The following is a 21,623-nucleotide window of genomic DNA, read 5'->3' as shown; positions in this document are numbered from 1 at the left end:
GGGGTTAATGAAGGGATTGATTAATAAGGGGGGTTAACGAGGACATTAATTAATAAGGGAGGTAATGAATGGATTAACGAGGGGGGTTAATGAAGGCGAGTAATTAATAAGGGCGTTAATAAGGGGGTAATTAGGGAGGGAGATTAATAGGGGCGATTAATGAAGGGGGAATAGGGGTAATTAATGAAGGGTGTAATTAATGAGGATTAACAAGGGGGTAGTTAATAAGGGGGATATTAATGAGGGGGAGTTAATGAGGGGAATTAGTGGGGGGTTAATGAGGGGTAATTAATGAGGGGGAATGGGGGTAATTAATGAAAGAGGTAATTAATGATGGGGATTAATAAGGCGGTTATTAATGAGGAGGAATTAATGAAAGAGGTAATTAATGGGGGTTAATGGGGTAATGAGGGAGGGGGGATAATGGGGGGTTAATGAGGGGGTAATTAATGGGGGTTAATGAGGGGGGATGGGGTTAATTAATGAAGGGGTTAAGGGGGTAATTAATGGGGGTTAATGAGAGAGCAATTAATGATGGGGGAATGGGGGTAATCAATGAAGGAGGTAATTAATAGCGGGTTAATAAAGGGGGAAATTAGGGGGTGATTAGTAAGAGAGTGAGGGATAATTAATGAGGGACAATGGGGGTAATTAGGTGAGGTAATTAACGGGGCCTAATTACAGAGGTGTCAATGGGGGGTTAATGATGGGGTAATTAACAAGGGGTTAATGGGGGGGAATGGAGGGTTAATTTATGAGGGGGTCAATTAGAAAGGGGGGAATGATGGGGGTTAATGAGGGAGTAATTAATGAGAGGGCAATTAATGAATGAGGTAATTAACGGGGGGAACGAAGGGGTAATTAGGGAGGGGAGTTAATGGGGCAAATAGGGGGTGATTAACGAGGATTAATGAGGGGGAATTAATGAAGGAGGTAATTAATGGGGATTAATGAATGGGGTTAATGGGGATTAATAAGGGGGTAATTGGGGGGTCATTAGTGAGGGATAATTAATAAGGGGGATTAATGAGGGAAGAATTGGGGGTAATTACTGAAGGACGTAATTAAGGGAGGTTAATTAATGAAGCAGGTAATTAAGGGGGGCTAATGAAGCGGGTAATAAAGGGGGTCATCAATTAGGGGAGTTAATGGGGGGTGAAGGAGGGGGTAATTAATGAAGTTGGTAATTAATGAGGGGTTAATTAATGAGGGCAAGATGGGGTAATTAATAACGGTAATTAATGGGGTGATGAATAAGAGGGAGAGCTAGAGATGGGGTAATTAATTAGGGTAATTAACGAGAGTAATTAGGGGGCTCTGCCCGGTGTAATTAGTGGGGTAATTAGTAGTGGCTGATTAAGCGAGAGTATTAATTAGTGGAGTCATTAATGGGAGGATATTTACGGGGGTAACAAATAGGAGGTTAATTAATGGGGTTTAATGAGGTTAATTAATGGAGCTAATTAAGGGGGATTAATGGGGTTAATTAATGGTGGGTTAAATCAGGAGAGTATTAATTAACAGGGTATTAATAAATGCAGGATTAATTTACTATAAAATTAAATAATGGCCCTTTAGTAATCAATGAGGGAGTTAATTGGGGGTTAATTAATGGAGAGTACCTAATAGGCAATTAATTAATAGTGGGGCTTACCTCACGGGTTAATAGGTTAATTAATGGGTTTAAAGTGATATAATTAAAGGGGGACAAATTAGAGGGTTAAAGGAGGTTTATTAATAGAGATTAATTAATAGGGTGCACGTAATGAGGGGTTCAAAGGAGTTTATTGATGGCAATTAATAAAAGGGGAATTAATGAATGGGTGCTGTTAATGAGAGGGATAATTGCTGGGGTGTTATTTAAGGGGGATTAATTAATGAGAGGTTTAATCAAGGGGATAATAGGGAGCAATTAATCCATGGGGAGGTAATGGGCATTAATTAATTGGGGCTGATTAATAAGGAGTTAATCAGCGGCGATTAATTAATAGGTGTTTAATCAATAGGGGCTTATTAATGGAGGTTAAATACTGGGTGTTATTTAATGGAGGCCAATTAATCACTAATAGGGTTAATTACAGGAGTTAATCAATGGCGGGTAATCAATACGCGGCTAATTGGGTGTCTTATTAATGACATTAATTATTGTGGGTTAATTAACGAGGACTTAATTAACGGCACTAATTAATGGGGCTTAGTTCTTCAGGGGCAATCAATGGGGTTAATAAGAGGTTAATGGGGACATGGCTTAATTAATGGGGCTCAATTAACACGGTTTAATGAATGGGCTTAATCATTAAGGCCTCATAGATGGGTCGTTAATTTGGTGGGTTAATTAACACCACTTGATTATTGGGGGTTAATCATTAGGGTTTATTTCTACGTGTTCATTAATACACTTAATGAAGGCTTGATGGGGGTTCATCAATGTGAGGCTAATTAGCGGGGATTCATCAATTGCGATTAATTAATGGCTATTAAAGGGGATTAATCAATGGGGATTAATCAATGGCCATGAATCGGGATTAATGGGGATTAATTAATAGCGATTAATCAATGGGATCAATGGCGATTGATCAGTGGGGACTCATCAATAGCGATTAAGCAATGGGGATTAATTAATGGGGCTTAATCAATGGTGATTAACGAATGGGGATTAATCAATGGGGATTAATAAATGGCTATTAATGGGGATTAATCAATGGGGATTAAATAATGGGGAATAACCAATGGAGATTGATTAATGGCGATTAATCAATAGCAATTATTTAATAGGGATTAATGGGGATTAATCAATGGGGATTGATCAATGGCGATTAATCAATGGAGATTAATTACTGGGGATTGATGAATGGAGACTAATTAATGGGGATTAAGGAATGGGGATTATTTAATAGGGATTAATTAATGGCGATTACTCAATGGGGATTAATCAATGGGGATTAATCAATGGCCATTAATGGGGATTAATCAATGGGGTTTAACCAATAGCGATTAATTAATGGGGATTAGTCAATAGTGATGAATTATTGGGAATTGATGGCGATTAATCATGGGGTTTAATCAATGGCGATTAATCAATAGGGATTAATCAACGGGGATTAATTAATGGGGATTTATCAACGGGTATTAATGGTGATTAATGGGAATTAATGCCGATTAATTATTGGGGATTAATCAATGGTGATTAATGGGGTTTAATCAATGGGGATTAATTAATAGGGATTAAGCGATGGCGAGTAATTAATGGGGATTAATCAATGCCAACCAATGGCGATTTATCAACGGGGATTTATCAGTGGCGATTAATTAATGGCGATTAATTACTGGGGATTAATCAATGGCGCTTAATTGGCGCTAATTAGCACCCATTAACCCAACACCCATTAACTAACAGGGCTTTCATCTTCCAACAGAGCTCTACAATGGGGGGGGGCCGCCCTCTACCAACTAATTACCCCCCATTTCCGCTCCCACCTCCCTCCACACCCCTAATTAACACCTAATTAACCTCCCCCTTAATCACCCCCCCCAAAACCCCCAAAAAACCCCCCAAAAACGCCACAATTTGGGTCCGTTTCACCTCCTTTTATTAGAAAACCCGCCTCCAAACAAGCCCCGCCCCCCTTTAAGCCCCGCCCCCTTTTAAGCCCCGCCCCCCCTTTAAGCCCCGCCCCCTCCCCTTTAAACCCCTCCCCCCCCTCCCCTCCCCGTTCTCATTAATTGGGGTTTTCTTTAATTAATTATGACACATCTTACATATTTATATAAATATTTAAAGGGGGGAGGAGGGGGGGGTGTGGCCAAAAAGGGGGCGGGGCTAAAGGGTGGGGGGGCGGGGCTTAACCCTTCCCCCTCCCCCTCCCCCCCCCCCCCCTTTTTAATCAGAGTCGGATGTGGGGGGGAGCATGGGGTCGGCGAGGAGGGGGAAGGGCGCCCCTCCCCCCCCTCCTTCCTCTTCCTCTTCTGCGTCCGTGTGGGGCAGGGGGGGCCGAAAATGGGGGGGGCCCCCCCCCATCAGCGCCACCATCTTGGAGAGGTCCAAACCTGGAGGGGGGGTGGGGAGGAAAGGCTATTTTTGGGGGGGGGGGAGAGAAGAAGGAGAAGGGGGGGGGTTATGTTAAGCACCACCCATTCGGTTTGGGCAGCCAATCAGAGTGAAGGGATTTTTGGGGGGGGAGGGGAGTGGGGGGGGTTACCGGAAGGAAGCGGGGGTCGAAGTCGGGGGGCCGGCGGTGGGGGGGGGGTGGTGGTGGTGGTGGTGGTGGTGCTTGTCCATGGGGGCGCCGGCGGCGCCGGCGGCGCGGAGACCCTCGAGGCAGCGCAGCTCCAGCTGGGTGGGGGGGGGAAATCACAAATTGGGGGGGGGAAATCTCGAATTTGGGGGGGGGGAATAACAAGGTTTTTAAGGGGAAATTTGAAATTTAGGGGGAAATTTGAGATCTTGAGGGGAAAATTGAAATTTTGAGGGGAAAATTGGGATTTTGAGGGGAAATTTGAAGTTTTGAGGGCAAATTTGAAATTTTGAGGGAAAGTTGAAAATCTGAGGGAAAATCCGAAATTTTGAGATGAAATTAAAGAAATTTTGAGGGGAAATTCAAAATTTTGAGCAGAAATATAAGATTTTGAGTGGAAAATTTAAAATTTTGAGGGGAAATTTGAAATTTTGGAGGGGAAATATGAAATTTTGAGGGGAAATTTGAAATTTTGGAGGGAAAATACGAATTTTTGAGGGGAAATATAAGATTTTGAGTGGAAAATTTAAAATTTTGAGGGGAAATTTGAAATTTTGGAGGGGAAATTTGAAATTTTGAGGGGAAATTTGAAACGTTGAGGGAAATTCCCAAATTCACGGGGGAAATTACAAGGTTTTGGGGGGAAATTCAAAATTTTAAGGGGAAAATTTAAGATCTTGGGAGAAAGCCATTAATTTGGGGAGAAACACACAGATTTGGGGAGAAGTCCACAAGTTTTTAGACTGAAAGGGCAAATTTGGGGAGAAATGCACAGATTTGGGGAGAAAGCCACAAATTTTCAGGGAAAATGACCAAATTTGGGGAGAAATCCACGATTTTTTAGGGTAAGTGTCCAAATTTTGGGAGAAACTCAGGATTTTTTTAGGGAAAACAACCAAACTTCAGGAGAAATCCCCGAATTTTTAGGGTAAACCCCAAAATTTTGGAGGAAATCCATAAATTTTGAGGGAAACTCTAAATTTGGGGAGAAATCATCCAGGTTTTAGGAGAAAATTACAGATTTTTAGGGGAAAATCCCATAATTTGGGGGAAATCACTACATTTTTAGTGCAAACCCCCAAATTTTGCGAGAAATCTCCCAATTTTTAGGATAAAACCATAAATTCAGGGGAAAACCCCCGAATTTCGTGCCAAACCCCCAATTTTGGGGGAAAACCTCCCATTTTTTAGGGAAAACTCCCAATTCTGGGGACTAAAACCCACGTTTTTGAGGGAAAACACCAATTTTGGGGGAGGAAACACCGATTTTGGGTGTAAACCCTCTATTTTATGGGGTAAATCCCCAATTTTGGGGGCTTTAAATCCCAAATTAGGGCAAAGAAATCAAATTTTGGGTAGAAAACACCAATTTTGGAGGAAACACCCGTTTTCTGAGGTAAATCTTCCTGGTTTTGGTGAATCCCCCCTATTTTGACGTAAAACCCCCCAATTTGGGGCTGAAAACACCCAAATTTTGGAGGAAAACCCTCATTTGTGTTAGAAACTCCCAATTTTTGGCTGGAAAACACCCATTTGGGGAGAAAACTTCAATTTTCTGAGGTAAAACCCCATTTTGGGGGGGAAATCCTTCGATTTTCCGCAGAAAAAACCCATTTTTGGGAGGGAAACCCCAGATTTTGTGTGGAAACCCCCGATTTTGTGGGGAAACACCCATTTTCTGAGGTAAAACCCCAATTCTGAGGTGAAACCCCCCAATTTGAGGCTGAAAACGCCCAAATTTTGGAGGAAAACCCCCATTTGTGTCAGAAACCCCCAATTTTTGGCTGGAAAACACCCATTTGGGGAGAAAACTTCAATTTTCTGAGGTAAAACCCCATTTTTTGGGGGAAATCTTTCAATTTGGGGCTGAAACCCCCCGTTTTTTGGCGGGAACCCCCCATTTCTCTCAGGAACCCCCCGATTTTTGTGCGGAAACCCCCTCATTTTGGGGGAAAACCCCCGAATTTCAACACTTTTCAGCGCCTCCCCCCACCCTTCGTCAAAAAGGGGTCCTAAATACGTGACATAGGACGGGGGGCACCCCCAAAACCACCTCTTTTCACCCCAAATCCGCTCACCTCCACCATCTTCTTACTGTTCTTCTTCGGGGGGGCCGGGTCCCGCGTCACCCCGTTGGGCACCAAGCGGTGCTTTTGGAACGTCAGTTTCAACCCTTCCTCCTGTTCGGGGGGGGGGGGGAAACACCCCAAAAACCCTTAAATTTGGGGGGGGAACCCCCGAAACTGATGATTTGGACCGAAAAATGGACGATTTTGGGCCAAAAATGGATGATTTTGGGCCGAAAATGGATGGTTTTGACCCAAAACTCACGTCTTTGATCTGGACGGTGAACTCCTTCTCCTCGTGGCGGGGCCGTGGTGGGAACATGGGGGGGTCCAAGGGGGGTTGAGGGGTCGGAGGGACCTGGGGGGGCCCCGGGTTGTCCTCGCTCGGCCACTCGCCCGACAGCACCGCGCGGCACACGAGGTCCAGGCGCCGGATCAGCGCGCGGTCCTGAGGGGGGGGGGGGAGACACACAAGGGGGAGATTTGGGGGGGGAAATCCCTCAATTTTAATAGGAAAACCCCAAATTTGGGGAGAAATCCCTAGATTTTAAGGGGAAATTCACAAATTTTTGGAGGAACCCCCAGATTTGGGAAGAAAACATGAAATTTTAAGGGGAAATCGCCAAATTTGATGAGAAATCTGTGAATTTTAAGGGGAAATCCCAAAATTTTAATAGGAATCCCTAAGTTTTAAAGGGAAATCCCCAAATTTGGGGAGAAAATATGAAATTTTAAGGGGAAATCCCCAAATTTGGGGAGAAATCCCTGAATTTTAAGGGGAAATACCCAAATTTGGGGAGAAATCCCTGAATTTTAAGGGGAAATACCCAAATTTGGGGAGAAATCCCTGAATTTTAAGGGGAAATCCCCCCATATTTGGAGAAACTCCCAAATTTGGGGACAAAACATGAAATTGTAAGGGGAAACACCCAAATTTTTGGAGAAACCTCCACATTGGGGAGAAAACATGAAATTTTAAGGGGAAATCCCCAAATTTGGCGAGAAATCTGTGAATTTTAACAGGAAATCCCCAAATTTTCATAGGAATCCCTAGATTTTAAGGGGAAATCCCCAAATTTGGGGAGAAAACATGAAATTTTAAGGGGAAGTCCCCAAATTTGGGGGAAATCCCTGAATTTTAAGGGGAAGTCCCCAAATTTGGGGGAAATCCCTGAATTTTAAGGGGAAATCCCCAAATTTTCATAGAAATCCCTGAATTTTAAGGGGAACTCCCCAAATTTTTGGAGAAACCCCCAAATTTGGGGAGAAAACATGAAACTTTAAGGGGAGATTCCCAAATTTACATAGAAAACCCTAAACTTTAAGGGGAAATCCCCAAATTTCAGGAGAAATCCCTAAATTTTAAGGGGAATCCCCCAACTTTGGGGAGAAATCTCCAAGTTGGGGGCAGAATTCCCAAATTTCAAGGGTAAAATCCAAAATTGCAGGAGAAATCCCTGAATTTTAAAGGTAAACCCTCAAATTTGGGGAGAAATACTCTGTTTTGTAGGAAGCGCCTAAAATTTAAGAACCAACCAGAAAATCTGGGGGAAAAATCCTGAATTTAAGGTTAAAACTCCAAATTTAGCGGAAAGTCCTCAATTTTTTTAGGGAGAAACCCAAGATTTGGGGAAAACCCCCAAATTTTAAGAGAAATTCCCAGAATTTTCAGGGAAGAAATCCCAAATTTGGGAAAAAACCCCAAATTTTAAGAGAAATTACCAAAAATTTTAGGGAAAAATCCTAAATTTGGGGTAAACCCCCCAAATTTTAAGAGAAATTCCCCAAATTTTTCGGGAAAAATCCCCCAAGAGAAATACCCAACATTTTTAGGAAAACCCCCAAACTTTGGGGAAAAAACTCCAAATTTTAAGAGAAATTCCCAAAATCTTTAGGGAAAAAATCCAAGTTTGGGGAAACCCCTCAGTTTTAAAAGAAATTACCAAAATTTTTAGGGAAAACCCCCAAATTTGGGGGGAAAACCCCCAACTTTAAAGAGAAATACCCCAAATTTTTAGAAGAAACCCCTGAATCTTAAGAGAAATTCCCAAATTCTTAGGGAAAACCCCCAAATTTGGGGAAAACCCCCAAATTTGAAGAGAAATTCCCCAGATTTTTAGGGAAAACCCCCCAAATTTTGGGAAAACCCCCCAATTTGGGCAGAAATTCCCAAATTTTAAGACAAATTCCCGAATTTTTAGTGGGGAACCCCCCAAATTTAAGGGCAAATCCCCAAATGCGGGTGCTTTTGGGTCCCACCTTGGGCCACTCGTGGAGGTGCCGTGGGGCCGGGGGAGGGGCCGGCGGCGGGAAGGGCCGAGGCCCCGGGGGGGGGGGCCGGGGCCCCGGGGACCCCCCTTCCCCCGAGGGGGGGGGACACTCCTCGTCCTCCTCCTCTTCCTCCTCCTCGTCCTCTTCCTCGTCCTCGTCCTCCTCGTCCTCGTCCTCCTCTGCCCCACACGGGGCCTCCGCACCTGGGGGGGGACACGATTTTGGGGGTCCCATCACCATTTTGGGCCCATTCCTACCAAGATTTTGAGGTTCCTGCACATATTTTGGGGTCCCACCACCATTTCGGGGGTTCCTCAAGGTGGTTTTGGGGTCCCGTCACCATTTTGGACCCATTCCTCCCAAGATTTTGAGGTTCCTGCATGTATTTTGGGGTCCCATCACCTTTTTGAGGGGATTCCTGCACGTATTTTGGGGTCCCATCACCATTTTGGGCCCATTCCTACCAAGATTTTGAGGTTCCTGCACATATTTTGCGGTCCCACCACCATTTCGGGGGTTCCTCAAGGTGGTTTTGGGGTCCCATCACCATTTTGGGCCCATTCCTACCAAGATTTTGAGGTTCCTCCACCTCTTTTGAGCTCCCACCACCACTTTGAGATGGTTCCTCCACCTCTTTTGAGCTCCCATCCCCATTTCGGGGGTTGGTCAAGGTGGTTTTGGGGTCCCACCACCACTTTGAGATGGTTCCTCCACCCTTTTTGAGCTCCCACCATGATTTGAGATGGTTCCTCCACCTCTTTTGGGCTCCCATCACCATTTCGGGGGTTCCTCAAGGTGGTTTTGGGCTCCCACCACCACTTTGAGATGGTTCCTCCACCTCCTTTGCCCTCCCACCACCACTTTGAGATGGTTCCTCCACCTCTTTTGAGCTCCCACCACCACTTTGAGATGGTCCCTTACCTCTTTTGAGCTCCCACCATGATTTGAGATGGTTCCTCCACCTCTTTTGAGCTCCCACCACCACTTTGAGATGGTTCCTCCACATATTTTGAGCTCCCATCACCATTTCGGGGGTTCCTCAAGGTGGTTTTGGGGTCCCACCACCACTTTGAGATGGTTCCTCCACCTCCTTTGCCCTCCCACCCCCTTTTGGCCCAGCCTCTTGACGCCCCCCCCCACCCCTGTCTCCCCTCACCCCTCTCCTCCTCGCTGTCCTCCTCCCCGGCCGACGACTCCGAGGCCGACATCTTCTCCGAGTCCACCTCCTCCTCCTCGGCGCTGGGACGCCCCTTGGAGGAGAAGCCTTGAGGCTGGACGCCTCCATCTCCAACCGCCCGGAGATACCTCCAGAAGGAGAAGTCGGGATCGGCCAAGATGGACGTCTCGGGATGGGCCAAGCCGTGGCGAGCGGCGCCGCGCAGCAGCTCTCCGTCGTGGTGGCCCCGTTGCCACCAGGGCGGCAGGTCCGGGCCGGGGGGGGGGGCACGCGGCCAAGCGGCTGAGGAGCAGCGGGTGGCGCAGGACCTGCTCGCGCAGCAGGCGCAGCAAGGACAGGCGGCGCAGGCCCCGCGCGGCGCGAGCCGGCGACACCGGCGCCACGGCCACCGACGGGTCCGCCGGCTCTGCGGGGGGGGGGGGGACAGTGGCGTGAGGGGGGCGTTGGGGTGGTCAATATGGGGTTTGGGGGGGTCAATACAGAGCTGGAGGTGGTCAATACGGGGTTTGGGGGGGTCAATATGGAGCTGGAGGTGGTCAAAGTGGGGTTTGGGGGGGTCAATAGGGGGTTTGGGGTGGTCAAGGTGGGGTTTAGGTGGTCAATGTGGACATTTAGATGGTCAATATGGAGCTGGAGGTGGTCAATACGGGGTTTGGGGGGGTCAATATGGAGCTGGAGGTGGTCAAAGTGGGGTTTGAGGTGGTCAAGGTGGGGTTTGGGGTGGTCAATAGGGGGTTTGGGTGGTCAAGGTGGGGTTTGGGGTGGTCAATAAGCAGCTTGAGCTGGTCAATGTGGGGTTTAGGTGGTCAATATGGGGTTTGAAGTGGTTAATGTGGGGTTTGGGGTGGTCAAGGTGGGGTTTGGGGGGGTCAAGGTGGGGTTTGGGTGGTCAATATGGAGCTGGAGGTGGTCAATAGGGGGTTTGGGGTGGTCAAAGTGGGGTTTGGGGGGTCAACAGGGGGTTTGGGGGGGTCAATAGGGGGTTCGGGTGGTCAATGTGGTCATGAGATGGTCGATATGGAGCTGGAGGTGGTCAATAGGGGGTTTGGGGTGGTCAAGGTGGGGTTTAGGTGCTCAATATGGAGCTAGAGATGGTCAATAGGGGCTTTGGGGTGGTCAAGGTGGGGTTTAGGTGGTCAATATGGAGCTGGAGGTGGTCAATAGGGGGTTTGGGGGGGTCAATACAGAGCTGGAGGTGGTCAATGTGGACATTAAGATGGTCAATATGGAGCTGAAGGTGGTCAATACGGGGTTTGGGGGGGTCAATATGGAGCTGGAGGTGGTCAAAGTGGGGTTTGGGGGGGTCAATAGGGGGTTTGGGGTGGTCAAGGTGGGGTTTAGGTGGTCAATGTGGACATTAAGATGGTCAATATGGAGCTGGAGGTGGTCAATACGGGGTTTGGGGGGGTCAATATGGAGCTGGAGGTGGTCAAAGTGGGGTTTGGGGGGGTCAATAGGGGGTTTGGGGTGGTCAAGGTGGGGTTTGGGGGGGTCAATAGGGGGTTTGGGGGGGTCAAGGTGGGGTTTGGGGGGTCAATAAGGAGCTGGAGGTGGTCAATAGGGGGTTTGGGGTGGTCAAAGTGGGGTTTGGGGGGTCAATAGGGGGTTTGGGGGGGTCAATAGGGGGTTCGGGTGGTCAATGTGGTCATGAGATGGTTGATATGGAGCTGGAGGTGGTCAAAGTGGGGTTTGAGGTGGTCAAGGTGGGGTTTGGGGTGGTCAATAGGGGGTTTGGGTGGTCAAGGTGGGGTTTGGGGTGGTCAATAAGCAGCTTGAGCTGGTCAATGTGGGGTTTAGGTGGTCAATATGGGGTTTGAAGTGGTTAATGTGGGGTTTGGGGTGGTCAAGGTGGGGTTTGGGTGGTCAATAGGGGGTTTGGGGGGGTCAAGGTGGGGTTTGGAGTGGTCAATAGGGGGTTTGGGGTGGTCAAGGTGGGGTTTAGGTGGTCAATGTGGACCTTAAGATGGTCAATATGGAGCTGGAAGTGGTCAATATGGGGTTTGGGGGGGTCAAGGTGGGGTTGGGGGGGTCAATAGGGGGTTTGGGGTGGTCAAGGTGGGGTTTGGGTGGTCAATAGGGGGTTTGGGGGGGTCAAGGTGGGGTTTGGGTGGTCAATTGGGGGTTTGGGGTGGTCAAGGTGGGGTTTGGGGTGGTCAAGGTGGGGTTTGGGTGGTCAATAAGGAGCTGGAGGTGGTCAATAGGGGGTTTGGGGTGGTCAAGGTGGGGTTTGGGGGGGTCAATTGGGGGTTTGGGGTGGTCAAGGTGGGGTTTGGGGTGGTCAAGGTGGGGTTTGGGTGGTCAATAAGGAGCTGGAGGTGGTCAATAGGGGGTTTGGAGTGGTCAAAGGGGGGTTTGGGGTGGTCAAGGTGGGGTCCTGGGTGCCCAACATGGACCTTTAGGTGCCCACCATGAACCCTGAGGTGGCCACCATGGAGCTGGACACGGCCCAAGCCACCCGAGGAGCTCCTCAACCCCCCGGAGAACCCCCGTGTCCCCCCCCCCCGCTTTGGTCCCTACCATCTCCAGGCGCCGGTGGCAGGCGGCAAACCTGCCTGCACATGGCCACGAAGCCGTGGAAGAACTTGGTGAGGTTCTCGTCGCTCTTCTTCTCCAACCTGGCCAAGAGGCGGAACTTGCCCCATCGGAAGCGCCCCACGTCCGGGTCAAATTCCACCCCAAAACTTGAGGCCACCCGGTAGAAATCCGCTTGTTCCCGACGGGTCCACCTGCCCCACGGACAACGGGGAGGTCAACGGGGCTGGGGGGACCATGGAGACGTGGAGGATGGGGGTCTACCACCCCCAAATGGGGGGGGACATGGAGTTTGGAGCTCCACAGCAGGGGGTTTGGGGGCGGAAAGGCCCCAAAATGACCATGGATGAGGTTCCTCAGCCCCAAAAGGACCATGGATGAGGTTCTTCAGCCCCATAATGACCATAGATGTAGTCTTTGAACCTCAAGAAGTCAAGTTATGGGGTCTCTGAAGCCCCAAAATGACCATGGATGAGGTTCCTCAGCCCAAAAAAGACCAGTGATGAGGTTCCTCAGCCCCAAAATGACCATGGATGAGGTTCCTCAGCCCAAAAATGACCATGGATGGAGTCTTTGAACCTCAAAGATACAAGTTATGGGGTCTCTGAAGCCCCAAAATGACCATAGATGGAGTCTTTGAACGTCAAGAAGTCAAGTTATGGGGTCTCTGAAGCCCCAAAACCCATCATAGATGAGGTCCCTCACCCAAAAACCCACCCTAGATGGTGTCTATGACCTTCAATGACACAAGTTATGGGGTCTCTGCCCCTCAATGACACAACTTACGGGGTTCTTCACCCCAAAAACCCACCCTAGATGACATTCCTCACCCCAAAACCCACCATAGATGGTGTCTATGACCCTGAACGATACAAATTATGGTGTCTATGACCCTCAACGACACAACTTATGGTGTCTATGACCCAACTTACGAGGTTCCTCACCCCAAAAAACCACCAGAGATGAGGTTCCTCACCCCAAATCCCACCCTAGATGATGTTCCTCACCCCCAAACCCACCATAATTGGTGTCTATGACCCTGAATGACACAAGTTATGGTGTCTCTGACCCTCAATGACACAAGTTATGGTGTCTATGACCCAACTTACGAGGTTCCTCACCCCAAACCCCACCCTAGATGATGTTCCTCACCCCCAAACCCACCCTAGATGATGTTCCTCACCCCCAAACCCACCCTAGATGGTGTCTATGACCCTCAACGACACAAGTTATGGTGTCTATGACCCAACTTACGAGGTTCCTCACCCCAAACCCCACCCTAGATGATGTTCCTCACCCCAAAACCCACCATAATTGGCGTCTATGACCCAGAATAACACAAGTTATGGTGTCTACGACCCTGAATAACACAAGTTATGGTGTCTATGACCCTCAATGACACAACGTATGAGGTTCCTCACCCCAAACCCCACCCTAGATGATGTTCCTCACCCCCAAACACCCCCTAATTGGTGTCTCTGACCCTCACTGACACAAGTTATGGTGTCTGCGCCCCCCGAGAACCCAAGTCCCGGGGTGTCCCCCCCCCCCCCCCTCACCTCTGCTGCTTCTCCCTCCGCGCCATCTCCTTGAGCCTGCAGGTGGCCTCGGAGCGGCGGCGGCGGCGCTCGCGCTGCTCGCGCTGCTCGCGCTGCTCGCGCTGCCGCTGCTGGCAGCGCTGGAAGGCGGCCACCAGGCGCCGGAGCCGCGCCGTCAGCACCGCGCCCGCCGGCCACGCCGCCGCGCCTGCGGGGGGGGCGCCTGCAAGGGGGGGGGGGACGACACACACCGTTAGGGGGCGGCTACGGGGTCCTAGGGGGGTTCTATGGGGTCTTTAGGGGGTTCTATGGGGTCTTTAGGGGGTTCTAGGGGGTCTATTTGGGGTTCTATGGGGTCTACTTGGGGTCCTAGGGGGTCTACTTGGGGTTCTATGGGGTTCTATGGGGTCTCTATGGGGTCTCTATGGGGTTCTATGGGGTTCTAGGGGTTCTATGGGGTCTACTTGGGGTTCTAGGGGGTCTCTATGGGATCTTCATGAGGTTCTATGGGGTCTACATGAGGTTCTATGGGGCCTCTATGGGGTCCTATGGGTCTCTCTGGGTCTCCTTGAGGCCCCTATGGGTCTCTATGGGTCTCAGGGACACCCCAGCCCCCCCCCCTCACCTTCATCTCCATCCACCACCGAGATCTCCTCGTCCAACATCATCAGTGGGTCCGTCTGCGGAGACACCTGAGGGTCACCCCACGGGCCCCACGGCCCTATGGGGCAGGCAGAAAGGGGGGGGGGGGAATGGCCATGGGGTGGCCATGGGGGTCAATGGGGGGCAGGTTCCTCACCTCATCATCCACCTCCTTGCTTGGCCCCAGCAGGGGTTTGTACTCGGGGTCCTCAAAGTCCACCCTAGGGGGGGACAACGGGAGGTTCAAATGGGGTCCCACCACAATGGGGACCCCCCAAAGCCCATCTTGACCCCCAAAACCCCATCTTGACCCCCCCAAACCCCATCTTGACCCCATCAAACCCCATCTTGACCCCCCCAACCCCATCTTGACCCATCAAACCCCATCTTGACCCATCAAACCCCATCTTGACCCCCCCAAACCCCATCTTGACCCCATCAAATCCCATCTTGACCCCCCCAAACCCCATCTTGACCCATCAAACCCCATCTTGACCCCCCCAACCCCATCTTGACCCATCAAACCCCATCTTGACCCCCCCAAACCCCATCTTGACCCCCCCAAACCCCATCTTGACCCCATCAAACCCCATCTTGACCCCCCAAACCCCATCTTGACCCCCCCAAACCCCATCTTGACCCCCCCAAACCCCATCTTGACCCACCAAACCCCATCTTGACCCATCAAACCCCATCTTGACCCCCCCAACCCCATCTTGACCCATCAAACCCCATCTTGACCCCCCCAAACCCCATCTTGACCCCATCAAACCCCATCTTGACCCCCCCAAACCCCATCTTGACCCATCAAACCCCATCTTGACCCCCCAAACCCCATCTTGACCCCCCCAAACCCCATCTTGACCCACCAAACCCCATCTTGACCCATCAAACCCCATCTTGACCCCCCCAACCCCATCTTGACCCATCAAACCCCATCTTGACCCCCCCAAACCCCATCTTGACCCCCCCAAACCCCATCTTGACCCCATCAAACCCCATCTTGACCCCCCAAACCCCATCTTGACCCCCCCAAACCCCATCTTGACCCACCAAACCCCATCTTGACCCATCAAACCCCATCTTGACCCCCCCAAACCTCATCTTGACCCCATCAAAGTCCATCTTGACCCCATCAAACCCCATCTTGATGCCACTAAACCCCATCTTGACCCATCAAACCCCATCTTGACCCCCCGAACCCCATCTTGACCCCCCCAAACCCCATCTTGACCCACCAAACCCCATCTTGACCCATCAAACCCCATCTTGACCCCCCCAAACCCCATCTTGACCCCCCCAAACCCCACCTTGACCCATCAAACCCCATCTTGACCCCCCCAAACCCCATCTTGACCCCATCAAACCCCATCTTGACCCCCCAAACCCCATCTTGACCCACCAAACCCCATCTTGACCCATCAAACCCCATCTTGACCCCCCCAAACCTCATCTTGACCCCATCAAAGTCCATCTTGACCCCATCAAACCCCATCTTGATGCCACTAAACCCCATCTTGACCCATCAAACCCCATCTTGACCCCCCGAACCCCATCTTGACCCCCCCAAACCCCATCTTGACCCACCAAACCCCATCTTGACCCCCCCAAACCCCATCTTGACCCATCAAACCCCCCCTTGACCCCCCCAAACCCCATCTTGACCCATCAAACCCCATCTTGACCCCCCCAAACCCCATCTTGACCCATCAAACCCCATCTTGATGCCACCAAAGCCCATCTTGACCCATCAAACCCCATTTTGACCCCCCCAAACCCCATCTTGACCCCCCCAACCCCATCTTGACCCCCCAACCCCATCTTGACCCATCAAACCCCATCTTGACCCCATCAAACCCCATCTTGACCCCCCCAACCCCATCTTGACCCCCCAACCCCATCTTAACCCATCAAACCCCATCTTGACCCCCCCAAACCCCATCTTGACCCCCCCAACCCCATCTTGACCCCCCAACCCCATCTTGACCCATCAAACCCCATCTTGACCCCATCAAACCCCATCTTGACCCCCCCAAAGCGCATCTTGACCCATCAAACCCCATCTTGACCCACCAAACCCCATCTTGACCCCATCAAACCCCATCTTGAACCCCCAAACCCCATCTTGACCCATCAAACCCCATCTTGACCCACCAAACCCCATCTTGACCCCCCCAAACCCCATCTTGACCCATCAAACCCCATCTTGACCCACCAAACCCCATCTTGACCCCCCCAAACCCCATCTTGACCCCATCAAACCCCATCTTGACCCCCCAAACCCCATCTTGACCCACCAAACCCCATCTTGACCCATCAAACCCCATCTTGACCCCCCCAAACCTTATCTTGACCCCATCAAAGTCCATCTTGACCCCATCAAACCCCATCTTGATGCCACTAAACCCCATCTTGACCCATCAAACCCCATCTTGACCCCCCCAAACCCCCTATTGACCCCCCCAAACCCCATCTTGACCCCCCCAAACCCCATCTTGACCCCATCAAACCCCATCTTGACCCCCCCAAACCCCATCTTGACCCCCCCAAACCCCATCTTGATGCCACCAAATCCCATCTTGACCCCCCCAAACCCCATCTTGATGCCACCAAATCCCATCTTGACCCCATCAAATCCCATCTTGACCCATCAAACCCCATCTTGACCCCCCCAAACCCCATCTTGACCCCCCCAAACCCCATCTTGATGCCACCAAATCCCATCTTGACCCATGAAGCCCCATTTTGACCCCCCCAAAGCCCATCTTGACCCCCCAAACCCCCCCTTGACCCCCGCTTTGGGTGCCTCAGCCCTTGAGGTCCACTCAACCCAGCCTGGAGCTGGTCGGTATTAGCATGGCGTGGTCTTCATCGGCACCCACCCCATGGGGGGGACCCCAAAGTCGATGAGGGACCCACAGAGAGGCAGCAGAGAAGAGGTGGAGGTGCTCAAAGGGCCTCCGAGATGCTCCAGAGCACCTCGAGGAGGTGGTGGGACTCCATAAACCACCTCAGAGAAGGTCTGGAGCCCCATAAACCACCCTATAGATGGTCTGGAGCATCTCAAGGAGGTTCTGGAGCCCCATAAACCACCTCAGAGAAGCTCTGGAGCCCCATAAACCACCTCAAAGAAGGTCTCAAGCACCTCAAGGAGCTTCTGGAGCCCCATAAACCACCTCAAAGAAGCTCTGAAGCACCTCAAGGACCTTCTGGAGCCCCATAAACCACCTCAGAGAAGGTCTTGAGAACCTCAAACCACCTCATAGAAGGTCTGAAGCACCTCAAGGAGCTTCTGGAGCCCCATAAAGCCCCCTTTGAGCAGCTCGGGCCCCCCCGGCCGAGGTTGTCCCCGTTGGAGCTCACCCGTCTGCGATGTCCAAGCGCTGCTCGGCCGCCACGGCCTTCTCGTCGGGGCCACCGGCCTTCTCCAGGAAGCAGAGCGCGGGGTCCGCCCGCATCGTGTTGTACTTCTCATAGCCTGCACGACACCGGCCACCCCACCGCCACCTCAGCTACGGGGTGCTGGGACCCCATAATGACGTCCTCACCACCCAGAACATCATCTATGGGGTGGTGGGACCTCCATAATGACGTCCTCACCACCCAGAACATCACCTATGGGGTGGTGGGACCTCCATAATGACGTCCTCACCACCCAGAACATCAACAATAGGGTGGTGGGACCTCCATAATGATGTCCCCAGCACCCAGAACATCAACTATGGGGTGGTGGGACCCCATAATGATGTCCCCACCACCCAGAACATCAACTATGGGGTGGTGGGACCTCCATAATGATGTCCCCACCACCCAGAACATCAACTATGGGCTGGTGGGACCTCCATAATGATGTCCTCACCACCCAGAACATCACCTATGGGGTGGTGGGACCTCCATAATGACGTCCTCACCATCCAGAACATCAACTATGGGGTGGTGGGACCCCATAATGATGTCCCCACCACCCAGAACATCAACTATGGGCTGGTGGGACCTCCATAATGATGTCCTCACCACCCAGAACATCACCTATGGGGTGGTGGGACCTCCATAATGACGTCCTCACCACCCAGAACATCAACTATGGGGTGGTGGGACCTCCATAATGATGTCCTCACCACCCAGAACATCAGCTATGGGGTGGTGGGACCTCCCTAATGATGTCCTCACCACCCAGAACATCAACTATGGGGTGGTGGGACCTCCCTAATGATGTCCACACCACCCAGAACATCAACTATGGGGTGGTGGGACCCCATAATGATGTCCCCACCACCCAGAACATCAACAATAGGGTGGTGGGACCTCCATAATGATGTCCTCACCACCCCGAACATCAACTATAGGGTGGTGGGACCCCATAATGATGTCCCCACCACCCAGAACATCAACTATGGGGTGGTGGGACCTCCATAATGATGTTGCCACCACCCAGAACATCATCTATGGGGTGGTGGGACCTCCATAATGATGTCCGCACCACCCAGAACATCAACTATGGGGTGGTGGGACCTCCATAATGATGTCCTCACCACCCAGAACATCAACTATGGGGTGGTGGGACCTCCATAAGGACGTCCCCAGCACCCAGAACATCAACTATGGGGTGGTGGGACCTCCATAAGGACGTACCCAGCACCCAGAACATCAACTATGGGGTGGTGGGACCTCCCTAATGATGTCCCCAGCACCCAGAACATCAGCTATGGGGTGGTGGGACCCCATAAGGACGTCCCCAGCACCCAGAACATCAACTATGGGGTGGTGGGACCCCATAAGGACGTCCCCAGCACCCAGAACATCAACTATGGGGTGGTGGGACCTCCCTAATGATGTCTCCAGCACCCAGAACCTCACCTATGGGGTGGTGGGACCCCATAATGACGTCCCCAGCACCCAACGTACCGTGTTTGAAGACCCCGATGAGGAGGGACTTGTCGGCTTCGGCGTCCCACCACGTTGTTGGCACCTCCAGCTGCTCCACCAGCGGGAACCAGATGTCGATGTCGCTGTGGGGCGGAGGAAGTGGGGGTCAGGGGCAGCGCAGAGTGGGGCGGACAACCCCAAAGCACCCCAGAGAAGGTCTTGAGACCTTCAAAGGACTTCATAGATGGTTTGCAGCTCCATAAACCACCCCATAGATGGTCTGGAGCACCTCAAGGAGGTTCTGGAGCTCCATAAACCACCTCAGAGAAGCTCTGGAGCCCCATAAACCACCCCAAAGAGGTCCTGGAGCCCCATAAACCACCCCATAGATGGTCTGAAGCACCTCAAGGAGCTTCTGGAGCCCCATAAACCACCTCAAAGAAGCTCTGGAGCCCCCTAAACCACCCCATAGATGGTCTGGAGCCCCATAAGCCACCTCTAAGAGGGTCTGGAGCTCCATAAACCACCTCAAAGAACATCTGGAGGACCTCAAGGAGGTTCTGGAGCCCCATAAACCACCTCTAAGAGGGTCTGGAGCTCCATAAACCACCTCAAAGAACATCTAGAGGACCTCAAGGAGGTTCTGGAGCCCCACAAACCACCTCAAGGAGGTCCTGGAGCCCCATAAACCACCCCAGAGCAGCTGTGGAGCACCTGAAACCACCTTGCGGAAGCTCTGGAGCTCCTCCATGGACTCACCTGGCGGCGGCACCAGCCAGGACCTTCTCGGCTTGGTCACCGATGACCTCCTGGCGCAGGTAATAGAGCATGCGGACCCTCAGCAGAACCCTGGGAGATGACGGTCAAAGAGAGGAGCCCAACGAGAAGGTGGCCCCAAAGGAGCCCCCGGATGGGCTGAGGGTGGCATGGAGAAGACCTTCCACCTACTTGTTGCATTGATGCTTGAGGTGCTTCTTGTAGCTCTCGTCTTGGAAGAGGTTCTCCGGGTTGTACTTACGGATCCATTCGGCTTGGTGGACATCTAAAGAGCTTTGGACCTTCACCTTCTTCCCTTTGCGCCCGCGAGGAACCGGGATGGAGAGACCTGGTGGGACGAGAAGCTCCATGATGGACCATCCGGAGCTCCTCCAAACCTTCTTGAGATCTTTTTGGGGCGGTCCCTTCACCTGAATGGTTCTGGAGCTCCTTGGTCTTGCCGTTCTCCAAGGGGCTGATGAGGTCCCAGATGAAGCTCTTGATGGTCTCGTCGCCGCGGTAATGGAGAAGACAATAGACCAGGATGGCGCGGCAGATGGTCTCCACGTCCCGCTCCAGCAGGCGCCGCTTGAAGCGCCCATGGGACAAGATCTCCTTCCACCGGCCCCACCTGAAGGACAAGGAGAAGGAAGAAGGTCCTCAAGGAACAACGTTGGGACCGTGGGGAGCGGGGGAGGTCCTTTGGGGGCCACCAGAGAAGAAGGGGAGGGCTCCGAAGCTTCTCCTGATGGTTGCCACCAGAGAAGAACCACTCAGAACCACACCATGGTTGCCCCCATAGAGGACCTGGAGCTTCTCCAAGCATCTCCTGATGGTCTCCACCATAGAAGAACCCCCCAGAACCACCCCTTGGTTGCCCCATAGAGGACATGGAACTTCTCCTGATGGTTTCCACCATAGAAGAACCCCCCAGAACCACCCCTTGGTTGCCCCATAGAGGTACAGGACCTTCTCCTGATGGTTTCCACCATAGAACAACCACCCAAAACCACCCGCTGGTTGCCCCATAGAGGACCAAGACCTTCTCCAACCATCTCCTGATGGTTTCCACCATAGAAGAACCATGTTGTCCATCATAAACTACCTCCTGGTTACCCCCATAGAGCACATAGACCTTCTCCAATCATCTCCTGATGGTTTCCACCAGAGAAGAACCACCCAGAACCACCTCCTGGTTGCCCCGTAGGGAACATAGACCTTCTCCAACCATCTCCTGATGGTTGCCACCATAGAAGAACCGCCCAGAACCACCCCTTGGTTGCCCCCATAGAGGACCTGGAGCTTCTCCTGATGGTTTCCACCATAGAAGAACCCCCCAGAACCACCCCCTGGTTGCCCCATAGATGACATGGACCTTCTCCAACCATCTCCTGATGGTTTCCACCATAGAAGAACCATGTTGTCCATCATGAACCACCTCCTTGTTGCTCCCATAGAGAACATGGACCTTCTCCAACCATCTCCTGATGGTTGCCACCAGAGCAGAACCACCCACAACCACCTCCTGGTTGCCCCATAG

General features: G+C 51.5%; 1 protein-coding gene across 1 annotated transcript in view; it reads right to left on the bottom strand.

Annotated features, from left to right (window-relative positions):
• Positions 1 to 3,573: 3,573 nt before the first annotated feature.
• The window catches only part of CHD8 (chromodomain helicase DNA binding protein 8), a 43,970-nt gene continuing 25,920 nt past the window's right edge, over positions 3,574 to 21,623 (bottom strand). The window contains 16 exon segments of the mRNA XM_030475058.1: positions 3,574 to 4,072; positions 4,200 to 4,333; positions 6,314 to 6,415; positions 6,567 to 6,749; positions 8,561 to 8,775; positions 9,729 to 10,014; positions 10,016 to 10,155; positions 12,267 to 12,475; positions 13,841 to 14,042; positions 14,445 to 14,499; positions 14,619 to 14,682; positions 17,825 to 17,939; positions 19,367 to 19,470; positions 20,087 to 20,176; positions 20,276 to 20,432; positions 20,515 to 20,714. Of these exon segments, the coding sequence (XP_030330918.1) occupies positions 4,018 to 4,072; positions 4,200 to 4,333; positions 6,314 to 6,415; positions 6,567 to 6,749; positions 8,561 to 8,775; positions 9,729 to 10,014; positions 10,016 to 10,155; positions 12,267 to 12,475; positions 13,841 to 14,042; positions 14,445 to 14,499; positions 14,619 to 14,682; positions 17,825 to 17,939; positions 19,367 to 19,470; positions 20,087 to 20,176; positions 20,276 to 20,432; positions 20,515 to 20,714 (2,311 nt within the window). The 3' untranslated portion in view covers positions 3,574 to 4,017.

This window comes from Strigops habroptila, unplaced genomic scaffold (assembly GCF_004027225.2).
Source record: "Strigops habroptila isolate Jane unplaced genomic scaffold, bStrHab1.2.pri NW_022045629.1_ctg1, whole genome shotgun sequence".
NCBI classification, from domain to species: domain Eukaryota; kingdom Metazoa; phylum Chordata; class Aves; order Psittaciformes; family Psittacidae; genus Strigops; species Strigops habroptila.
The sequence above is the reverse complement of the archived record's forward strand: the minus strand, read 5'-3'. Positions and strand labels throughout refer to the sequence as shown.